Below are 12,198 nucleotides of genomic sequence, written 5' to 3'. Positions count from 1 at the left end.
AAAAGAGTGTATTGTTTTCAGCGTTCATGTTTGTATGTATATATTTATTTATTTATGTGAGTTTCTTTATTCCACCATAACTTCTGAATGCCTTAACCGATTTAGATGTATGATAATCATTAGAATCCTTACGTCATCCCGGGTGACATAGGCTATGTGACGTCATTATAAAACCAATATGGCGGACGTAATACACAAAATTGCGTCACGTTTAGAAAAAAAAAATCTTGCAAACCTATCGAGTGGGGTCTCAAAACGAAGAGCCTTGAAAGACGATTTAAAATATATATGCAACATACGCGTTTAAGTCTTATTTTTACGAAAACGACTCCCATCTGACCTTCCAACCCAGAGGGGAAACTAGGCCTTGTTGGGATTAGTCCGGTTTCCTTACGATGTTTTCCTTCACCGAAAAGCGACTGGTAAATATCAAATGATATTCCGTACATAAGTTCCAAAAAACTCATTGGTACGAACCGGGGATTGAACCCGCGACCTCCGGATTGCAAGTCGCACGCTCTTACCGCTAGGCTACGAGCTCTTAAAAAAAATAGTATACCATTAAACAAAATGGCCCATAAGTATGCATGGTCCGACAAGCACTTGGCCGGTTTGTGTCTTGTGTCTGAATCTGTCATAGATTTGCATACAGGATGAGAAACAATTATTGTCTCTATTAGTTATGCTTCGGCGCTTATTAAACGCATTTCACACTTTCATCACGTGTATCACGTTTTAAATTGTTGTTTGAGACTTGAGACTTGCCGGCTACATACGTAACGATAAATCGTTGCGATAAAACTGTGCAGTCCGACTGTGCGATAAATCGAACGTTCCTAGTGCCTCCACACGCCTCCGATATCGGAGCCGATCGTCAGTTCTCCGCAAAGCTCATCAGAAACAACATATCCACAATGGCACTGCTTTGGAGTTAGATTTATGATTTCTCTATTATACAGATGTATAATGTAGGTAAAGCCATACGATTAAATAAAATTATAGTATGAGCGTAGGAAAACATGAAAAATCCCGTAAGTACATAAATAAGTTTTTGCCAAAAATTTCATTTTTGGTACAAGCTTTTATTGCTGACTGTACTTTTCTTACAACAGACAACTAATACTCATCAAGACAATTATAAAAACCCCTAACACTATTAGGTTGCGTTGTTTCATCACAGAGTTCCTATGGCCACCTCCTGTCTCCATCCTCAGATCAGCTCAATGGTGCCATAATATTGGATTGTCATCCGATTTATACATGCAAATTACAAATACAATGCAAATACAAAAAAAAAATCAGCTCAATCGGAAACCGGAAAGTGGATCAAATTTAACTTGCTAGATTTGATTACAGACCGACAAACAGACAGACAACAGTCAGGTGAAACTAAATAAAAGCTTGTAAAAACAGCGACTACGAACAGAGAACCCTACTATCTGGTCACTGGCACTAAATGCAGTACCGTCTTGACCATAAGGGCACACGGGGCCCGTGCACACAGGGCCCCGTTCCTCAGGGGGCCCCGAAGGATAGACAGTAACAGTATATATATGTCGGGAATTGTGGGCGTATCATACTATCGGCAGCACATCAGAACCTTCAATCGTGGATGACGAGGGCCTTCAATGAAATACGATGTTCAACTCACAATCTTTACTGCACAAGACTCATTACAAATCACAGCACGCGTTACGTTTCTTATCTTAAGCAAACTAGTGGATTAGACCCAGGAGCCGCCACAGACGTCATCTTCCCCCGTTCGTTCTCATCGTTCTCCTTCTGAAGATTGATTGACAGCATAACTTCAATTGTTCTGGACTTCAATTGTTTTAAGAGCGCACTCTATGACGTCTTGGCGGAACTGCGTCGAACGCCACTCAAGTGTACGTAACACCCTAGTTTGCTCTATTTGTCAAGGTTTGCATGACAAAACGCCTCTTGAAGGCGATAGATGGCACATTTCAGCCATTCTCCGACACGGCCAATCTGACATTGTACGGGTCCCTCCGTACGTTATCCATCCCCCTTTATGATTTTCACTGGTAGACTAGAGCGAAGATGAGATCTTCTTCTCCCAAAAGAGACTGTAGAGCGCAGCAGATCATCTGCACCACCACGGCATCCTGACATTGTATGCATCACTGCATACATCTGCGGACAGAATACAACAATCTGAGGTATCTAAGCTCATTGCTCGGCCTACCTGACCAAAGTAAGTTCCTCCATAACTTTTGGATACTGACAGGCAACTCAACTCAACTCTTTCAATAACACGCACATAGATCATTGTTGTGAATGAACAAGTTTAGCATCAGTAGCATCACGATATTCAATCAGGCCATATTTCAACGGAAATGGGGTAGAGATACATTTCGAACAATTCATTAAGAGACTTAAAATGCAACAGCGTGAAAATAATATCACCATAATCCAAACAGCGTGAAAATAATATCACCATAAAGATACAATACAAACTAGCTTTTAAATGAACCTCACCACAGAGATTCCCCTCAGTTGAAACACATCTTGTATTGAGTTCTCTAAAATAAATGGTTTTCCATATTTAACTGATTTTATGAACATTATCTGCGCACCTATTCTTTACTTAAACGTTTAGTATTCCCTAAAAGTTTAGTGTTCCCACTAATAGATTTTCTTATTTGATTTCATTGATACCTTGATCCAGATCTATTTGCCATTTTAATCATTACCTCAAAATGTTAGCTAGGATCACAGAAAACAGCGATGAAATTAGTTTATCCGTTTGAAAGATACTTGGCAGCACGCACACAATGGCCTCTCACCCAAGACGCGTGTATCATCTCCGTTATCTCATGGTTAAAATGTTTAGTAAGTTTGATTTAAACTAGTAGTTCGCCCCGAACTGAGAACTCGCGGTTCGCCAAAAAGTTAGATCAATTTAATGAACCTACTACTTAGTCGGCAAAGGATCGAAAACCGCATGTGATTTATTGCAAGGTCTGCGGAGCCCATCACAACACCATAGAGATTAAAATAAACTGTATCTGTGGTAAGCCGTTATCTTTCTTGTCAAATGTCAAATATCTATTTCCGAGCACTTTCATTTGATACCAAACTCGACCATACTTTCTTGCAAATAAGATGACCAGAAAAGCAAGACCCCTCACAAATAGCTTTCTAGCCTTTTAAGCTCTTCTAACTCAATAACACCTTGATCGAGCCTGCTCATAATTTAATGACTAAAATACAATGCCCTCAACTACACGTTTACCCAATTTCATTTAAATTAGAACAAATTTACTTAAGTTATTGTGTATCAAACTATCCTCTGATAGCTCAGCTTAAAAACATCGAAATGCCGGGACGTGCCCCTAGCCAGCCGTGTGTTCCAAGTTGAATGTAAGAACTTCACTTCGCTTCGCTCGCTCGTTCGATCACCCGCCTAAGTATAAAAAGATTGAGCCAGGTCAATTGATTTCAAACCAGCTTTCTACCATACCCTGAATATTTTGATTAAATTTTGGCACCATTAATTATTTGTGTATTCCTAAACACAATCATTAATTCCATAAACAAAAAGAAGCATATTGTAATTAATCGACACGTAATTTTAAGTTTCGGAATAGGACTACGACAGTTTACTTATTCGATTCTCATATTAAATAGTTTAAACACGTACCAAAATTGCGTTCAGTTCAGTTTAAACCGACTTCTCTATTTTATTCCTTCTGTACGGACAACACATTTACAAGACAGCTTGAGAAATTTTCAAAACTTGATATATTATCAGGTAAGTCCAGTATTATACTTTCTACGAAAACCAAATTGTATTTTTTTTTATCGCTTTCATAATTTTTATTAAGAAAAAGGCAAGAAAACTTGATCATTATGTGATATTTACACACTGACACGACTTGTCTTTAGCTGACTGACACAATACTTCAAAAACCAAATAGCTCTCAAAGAGGTTCAAAAAGGTTGAACATGCATGAAATTAATAAAGAAGTTCACAACTCGTTTAACAACGAACGATCTAGCGTAACAGGTATTAGTGGCAGAATTTCTATTCTAAATCAAACCGCTGTAGGTACTCAAATTTTGCTAACTTCTTTATCGATCAAACAGAAAATAAATGCGTTCGACTCTATTCGCTAAACATCGACTACTAGTTTCGTAAAAGATCATAAGGAACATTATAATTACTGTAAGGAGTACGAACAACTTTTTGTACTAGTTCCATAACGTGCGTAATAGCGTACGTAGTAACATACTTTAATAATTTTGGATAATAAGTGTAATAGACAAAGCGTTATTTTCCCTTTTTTTTCAAGTCTCATTTTTGCTGCTTTCTACCGAAAAATACTAAAATAGCATGCCAAAACCGTTCTGTCATTTGCCTTCACATTAAAGGGGAACAATAATTTTAACCATAATATGAGGAATTTTAAAATTTGTTTTAAATCACGTTGCGTGTGTTTTGTCCCTGATGGACGCACGCGCGCACAGCTTTGAGTGTCGAGCGAAAAACTAAAAATGTGTCTATCTGCACATAATCATTGACACGTTTTTTTTTTCTTTGGCATACACACATAATTTATCATTAATACTTTCTTTTCACATACATCAACCAATGCCTACAAGTCAACACCAACTTCCAAATAACAGTGCCAACACCTTGGCTTTACAACAGCTTGGTTCCAACACACAGCTAGCCTCATCGCCCGGTCCGAAACCCCCATGAATTGCAGTTACGAATAGGACTGTGCCCTCCAGCACCCAGCCCTCAAACGCCCTCTGGACAACTCAGGTTCCGGTTGCGACCGCCAACTCAAGTGATGAACCTCTCAAATAAACTATCCTCAAAGAGGCATGAACTTCACGTTTCGTTTCTTACGACAATGTCATAAAACCAACGCGGAAAGTGGTATACCTACGTAGAGAAATCTAATCCCAAAATGTGTCCCTTTAAATAGGTAGTGTTTTAATAAATCAATGAATAATATCCTTCTCAAACTGCTTACTCAGCTATTATTATTCATGCAATATGCAAAATTATCTTAACCCATTGAGTGATAAAAGTCAAATCAAGTGTCAAATCGAATCCTCCAAAGTTAATCAATTAATTTTAAATTATTTTATCATTGTTCATCAAATTCAATTTGATAATCATAATGGCCCTTTGACAGATACACATCGCAAACAACATATCACTGAATCACAGAATTATTGAAAAATTAAATGTCGGGTCCAAATTTAAAATTGTTCTGTAGGTACTGTAAACTCCAAAATCTGACTGCAAAAATGACCACAAAAGGATTCCTTCGGCTTCGATGCGGTTAAAATAATCACCATTTAGGTTCTTCAAATAGGAACACACAATTTTCACTCATTACGTTTACGTTTCGTTTTGACTAGTTAATTTTGGATGTGAAGTCATTTTAAGTAATCAAAGGAATGCACAATTGCACATGATTAAAACTAAGTCAGAACTATCCGTCAACGGTCATGAACTTTACCACTAAGTTCTCGGTTTACTTTTCATATCAAAAAAATATCACGCACATACTTACCACCATCATAGGCACAAGCTAGCAAAATAGAAATCATACTTAAAGGTGAGAATTGTATATTCACAGTCTGATCGAATAATGGCATCAACCACTCGTGACGCTTCTCACGATAATATTATTTGGTCCACGACACAATTTGAAATAGTACGTCTCCACACAAAAAAAATTAAGGTGCATTTTGCTAGAAGCTATTCAAGTTGTGACGGTATTACATGCCATAGTGCTCAGAAAATCGTTAAACAGCCTTACATCGTCTTAACAGCAGATTACAAGTCCACGTACCAAAAGTTTTTTTACATACATTCTGATTCTGACCATTAAAGGCTAGAGTAGATATCTCGTAGGTAGGTATCTGTTCTCATATTTTCCTAACTAGAACCCATCACGCCGGCTTTGTGAGGTACACTCAACACAGTTACAAATCATAAAACAATGGACGCAACTCACGCGATTTCCAACTTCCAGCGACAGTCTGGCAACCAGTAAATATGCAGCTCCTCTCAGCTTCTGTAAACAAACTAAGGCACCCACGTTTCTGCAACCGCAGCTCCAACCCGTGCGAGATGGGAGATCTCGCAGCAACTATCTTCATTCTTCATGGTGCAAAGGACTGTAAACGTATTACTTAGAGTTACAACATTAACAACATTCACGAAAATTTCACACAACATAACATAAAAAGCAATGCAAAAACTGGATCACAATTTATAAAATATCAAATATGTCAACTGTCATTTCACTTCAAATATTTTCCATCACGATACTTCTTTATTTTCCACCAGCGATAGCATGAGATTTCTTCATTTTCTAAGGCCTTTAAAATTCTTGAATTAAGAATGCCAGGGATTTTCAAAATCAGGGTAGATTTTTGGGACCTTCAGTCCACCTTCATTTGGCAAATTTGAGCTTTCAAGAGGAATTCCGTAGCGAATTCCCTGTGTTCGGCCACACTTCTGATGTCGGGAATTGTGGGCGTATCATACTATCGGCAGCACATCAGAACCTTCAATCGTGGATGACGAGGGCCTTCAATGAAATACGATGTTCAACTCACAATCTTTACTGCACAAGACTCATTACAAATCACAGCACGCGTTACGTTTCTTATCTTAAGCAAACTAGTGGATTAGACCCAGGAGCCGCCACAGACGTCATCTTCCCCCGTTCGTTCTCATCGTTCTCCTTCTGAAGATTGATTGACAGCATAACTTCAATTGTTCTGGACTTCAATTGTTTTAAGAGCGCACTCTATGACGTCTTGGCGGAACTGCGTCGAACGCCACTCAAGTGTACGTAACACCCTAGTTTGCTCTATTTGTCAAGGTTTGCATGACAAAACGCCTCTTGAAGGCGATAGATGGCACATTTCAGCCATTCTCCGACATATATTTGATTACACATAATAAATGTTAGTTTAATTCACTTTCTTTACTTTCCAAATTCTAAAGTTTATTTTTTTCATTAATGTACTTACTTGAATAATAGGTAACCCACGTGCGCACACAAGCGAGCGACGTGAAGTACTGCCGAAATGAACGGTCGCCATCCACACGCAACGATAAAACTGTGCAGTTCGCTTCGACAACGATTTTTCTGATATAATTTGCAACTGCCACCGATCAACGATTTATCGTAACGATTTGTCATACACACGGTTCGATTTATCTGCACAGTCGGACTGCACAGTTTTATCGCAACGATTTATCGTTACGTATGTAGCCGGCATAACAGGCCAATTCGAACGTAACCTGAAATCAGAATAATATTTGAATGGTGGCCTAGCGGTAAGAGCGTACGACTTACAATCCAGAGGTCGCGGGTCGCGGGTCGCACCAATTAGTTTTTCGGAACTCATGTACAAAATATCATTTGATATTCACCAGTCGTTTTTCGGTATAGGAAAACAGCGTAAGGAAACCATCAAATCCCCATATGCCTAGTTTACCCTCTGGGTTGAAAGGTCAGATGGCAGTCGCTTTCGTAAAAACTAGTGTCTACACCAATTCTTGGGATTAGTTGCCAAGCGGACCCCAGGCTCCCATGAGCCGTGGCAAAATGCCGGGACAACGCGAGGAAGATTTTGTTAAAAATAAAGCAAATACAATTCTGTTCCAGGGTTCAAACAGCAACGCAGCAGAGGCCCAGCAGTTCCTAAGAGAATACGACCGAGAAGCGTCAGGGATGTGCTACAGGTAACAACTAGAAATGCACCGGATATTCGGTTACTATCCAGTATCCGGCTTATCCAGTCATTATTTTAATATCCGGCCAGATACAGGATAGATAAGATTGCCTGATTTTGGAGTAGGTATACAAGTTGGATTTAAGAAACAGTCTCTAAGAGGTCCGTCAAAAATATTCTTAAAAGGAGCCTTCCCGAGCTGCAGGCTTAGCCAAGACGACAAAAATTAAATGATTAAAAACTTTTTATATTTCAGAGTAACGATATCCCAATGGAAGTTCGTCACCAACATAACGGAGATGAACCGGCGGCGTATGCTCGAAGAGTTGGCAATCAGCTCCAAGTTCGAACGGCTTTCGTGGAGGAAGGCTGCAGCCTTCGATGGCAGTCGACTGCCAGATGCTCAGGGCAGGCGGCAGTTGAGCAAGATAGTGCAGAGTAGCAGAGCTGCGCTACCAGATGATAAGTTTGCTGAGGTAAGCAGATTGTCTCATTTCCAGTCCAGCCTACTACACCTATACTCTGTATCTTTAGGTATTTAAAAAAAGTAACCAAATAATTTGTACATTTTCGGGTTTTTATAACATTTATTGGTTAACCTACCAAATACAAAAACCGCCTGGATCAGTCACTGAACGACCTGACTTTACCTACATTATTTGATCATCTAATGGTTTCATCTACCCTCAACTGGAGCCAGTTAAGGAGTTTTGTTTGAACGTGACAGGTATGGTGACAAATGATAAAGCGCCGACCATATTAGCCCTACTGGTTGGGGTTGTTTAACGTTGCCTGTCTAGAATGTGTGTTAGATAAATGATTCTGAATTTCTAATGCCTGTTCCAGATTCAACAGTTAATCGCAGAGATGAAGGAAATATACAACTCGGCCAAGATCTGTCCTTACGGCCAGAAACCTTATGACCCCCACGTGCCAAGGATACAGTACCCAAGCACAGGATACCAGGTAAATTATTTACCAGACTTAATGATTTCGAAAGACCAGATTCTCTAATCTTTGGGATAGGCCCCGTGCATGAACCATAGAGGGCAGCATAGGAGCCGTCAGATTTTTGGCGCGAGGCGTAAATGTGTCGTTTATGCTTCCGATGTAGCCCACAAGATGGCAGAACTTACTATGCACAAAGAAACGTACTGACGAGAACGGTAGATGGTAGCACTTGCTTTGGAAATGTACATGTGCAAATATGTTTCCGATTCAGGCCACAAGATGGCAGACCCTCCAACGCGCACGGTCCTTATTGCTCGAATAGGTGCTATTGCTAGCAGGCTAGTCAAATTATTATTGGGTAGGGATCTAATGAAATGATGGGATCTTAGAGAACCTATTGGGCATTTCTATTTTAAAAAGGCCTAAGGTAAACGTACTAATGCTCGACATGCTAATGCCCAATAGTTGACACCTTGCTGTCACCTCTATTTACAATGACTTAAGTTTCAAGATGACATGACATGGGACCGCGTCGAGCACCAGTACGTTTACTTTACCTACCCTCAACTTGACTTTAGATTTTGGATTTTTTTAAATATTTCCACTTAGAATCAAGAAAAAGTGTCCCCAATTTTTCATAAAACAAATTTTGTTCATTTTGTTACGGTCATAGAAGGTTGTATTGTATTGAAAACCCTAACCAAACGGACCAAAAAATTTGGGGACACTTTTTCCTCAGTAAAATATGTCATGGCTTCCAGGATCAAATGACATCCTCCTACACCCAACCGTACTACGAAGAGACCCCCTCCTACTGCGACATGCAGCTAGACCCTGAGATATCCCGGATCCTGGCGCATTCCCGGATCGAATCGGAACTGCTGTACGTGTGGAGGAGCTTCCGGGACAAAACCGGCCCGAAGCTGAAGAACCGGTTCATGAGATACGTGCAGTTGGCTAACCAGGCTGCGATAGCCACAGGTCTGTCTCTTTCTCGCACACTATTAGTCACGTTTGCTCTGTTTCACTATCTCTTTTACTCACTGCTGCCAAACTCCCAAAGACAACGTTAGATGGCGCTGTACCGAACGTGATATTCCTACATTACGCTACGAAGTTACTTATGGTCATTTCTCAAAAAGTTGGCACCGCCACCTGTAAATAGGTTAATGTTAAAACTTTTTTTCATTATGTATAATTTTTATATATAAAATTTTAACACATATTTAGAGAGACTTTTTACACAGAGGCCTAATACTTTAAAAAGGATTTAATAAAAATTGATTACAAAAAAAAATATTGTAACTACGTTTATCCGTTAACCTGCCGTGTCCTAACGCGAGGTACTGATGTTCCGAGCTATGAAAACCACACAAATTATTAACTTAATTTAACGTCATTACCGTATTTTATTAACATATATCCTTAACTTTTAAAGTATTACTATCGCATAACAATATTATACTTATATTTTAAGTTATTCGGCTTCAAAGTTTGTCCAAGGCAATTTTTAACATTCACCTGGCGCGTCACGTTCACGACGATTGTATAACCCCCACCGCACCTATCCCGTCTCACTCCGCACGAGCCGAAGCCGTCACTCATCAGCTATCACCTGGTAGCACGAAGACGTGGTTATTGTGCTTCGCAAATAAAACACAAACGACAAAGTATCGGAAATTGGAGTTTGTAATGGATAAGTACTCTTTATCCTGGCGTCGATATCTTGCTAATTGTGTAACCTATCGCATTACTATTAAGATATGTAACGTAATCAATAGTTTAGTTTTATATTCCTAAGTATGGAGTTCATCAAGCTAATACATTTTGTATATTCACGATATAACTGCCATTTTCCCCATCACCTGCATATCGTCCACCTGGCTAAAACTGCCAGGTGGATGAGATTTTGCGGCAGGTTAATGTCACTGATACCACAACTAATATTCGTAACTATATAATTATATAGCGGTTATATCGCTTTTGTGTGTTAATTTAGGAATAAAAACTATTCTGTCGGTTAAAGCTGTATATTATTCAAATTTGTGTACTTTTGTCTTAAGTCTCGTTAACCTGTCCAAAAAAGTCAGGTGAATGATGCACTGGCAGGTGAATGAAGCGTCATTCACCTGCCATATGACAGGTGAACGATAACTATTTGAAATCCACGTTACAGATACTCAAACAGTGATTATGTTTATTAAGTCGTTAGTGGATAACTGTTTCTCTATACAAACGTAGACCCCATTTTCCTCCCTGGATTTTTTTTTGAAAAAAAATTTTGTTACACTAATGTCGTAAGTAGATTTGTGATGGATGAAAAGAAAAAGACATGCTGCGTCGACCCCAAATGAATGGGGCAAGAGCAAGTGAATGATGATGATAATCTGAAACCTCAATGCTTAACGTTTGTTTACCTGACCGATTTTGAAAATTCTTTTTTTGATTGTATGTATATGCATACAGATTGGTCCCGTTTTTGTCAAAACCCAGCTCTGATGATGGGATCCATGAAGAATCGAGGGAACTCCTCAAATCTTAAAGGCATACATATAGTGATTTTTGTGTTTTTATTTACAAATCAAGCATATACATACACAAAAGTGACATTTGATGAAGTGGAACTGCTGATGAAGATCAGAACGGAACTCTTCAAGGATTTCTCTATCTAGGGTACCTACTGCTCTCCCAGCACGTGCTGGATGACCAAAACAGCGTATGCCTATGATGAACCAAGTCTATTCCACTCGTACTACGAGGGTTCAGCATCAGCTCTATCTTGGGTACTGCGCTCCCAAGTGCTCGTTAAGATGTGTTGGATGACCAAAACAGCGTGTGCCTATGTTGCACTAAACCTGAGTTCCACTAGGTACTGCGAGGGTTCATCATCAGCTCTATCTTGGGTTCTGCTCTCCCAAGTGCTCATCAAGACGTGTCAGATGACCAAAACAGCGTGTGCCTATGCACCAAACCTGAATTCCACTAGGTACTGCGAGGGTTCAGCTTCAGTTCTATCTTGGGTACTGCTTTCCCAAGTGCTCATCAAGACGTGTCGAATGACCAAAACAACATGTGTCTATGTTGCATCAAACCTGAGTTCCAGTAGGTACTGCGAGGGTTCATCATCAGCTCTATCTTGGGTACTGCTCTCCCAAGTGCTCATCAAGACGTGTCGAATGACCAAAACAGCGTGTGTCTATGTTGCACCAAACCTGAGTTCCACTAGGTATTGCGAGGGTTCAGCATCAGCTCTATCTTGGGTACCACTTTTCCAAGTGCTCATCAAGACGTGTTGGATGGCCAAAACACCGTGTGTCTATGTTGCACCAAACCCGAGCTCCACTAGGTACTGCCAGGGTTCAGCATCAGCTCTATCTTGGGTACTGCCCTCCCAAGTCCTCATCAAGACGTGTCGAATGACCAAAACAGCGTGTGTCTATGTTGCATCAAACCTGAGTTCCAGTAGGTACTGCGAGGGTTCAGCATCAGCTCTATCTTGGGTACTGCTCT

At 39.9% G+C, this 12,198-nt stretch overlaps 1 protein-coding gene across 1 annotated transcript in view; it reads left to right on the top strand.

Moving 5' to 3' along the window:
* LOC134802733 (angiotensin-converting enzyme) overlaps positions 1–12,198 on the top strand; it is a 44,523-nt gene that overhangs the window by 18,417 nt on the left and 13,908 nt on the right. The window contains exons 2-5 of the mRNA XM_063775401.1: positions 7,671–7,747; positions 7,994–8,213; positions 8,584–8,703; positions 9,450–9,669. Of these exons, the coding sequence (XP_063631471.1) occupies positions 7,671–7,747; positions 7,994–8,213; positions 8,584–8,703; positions 9,450–9,669 (637 nt within the window). The remainder of the gene's footprint in view (positions 1–7,670; positions 7,748–7,993; positions 8,214–8,583; positions 8,704–9,449; positions 9,670–12,198) is intronic.

Source organism: Cydia splendana, chromosome 25, assembly GCF_910591565.1.
Source record: "Cydia splendana chromosome 25, ilCydSple1.2, whole genome shotgun sequence".
NCBI lineage: Eukaryota > Metazoa > Arthropoda > Insecta > Lepidoptera > Tortricidae > Cydia > Cydia splendana.
The sequence above is the reverse complement of the archived record's forward strand: the minus strand, read 5'-3'. Positions and strand labels throughout refer to the sequence as shown.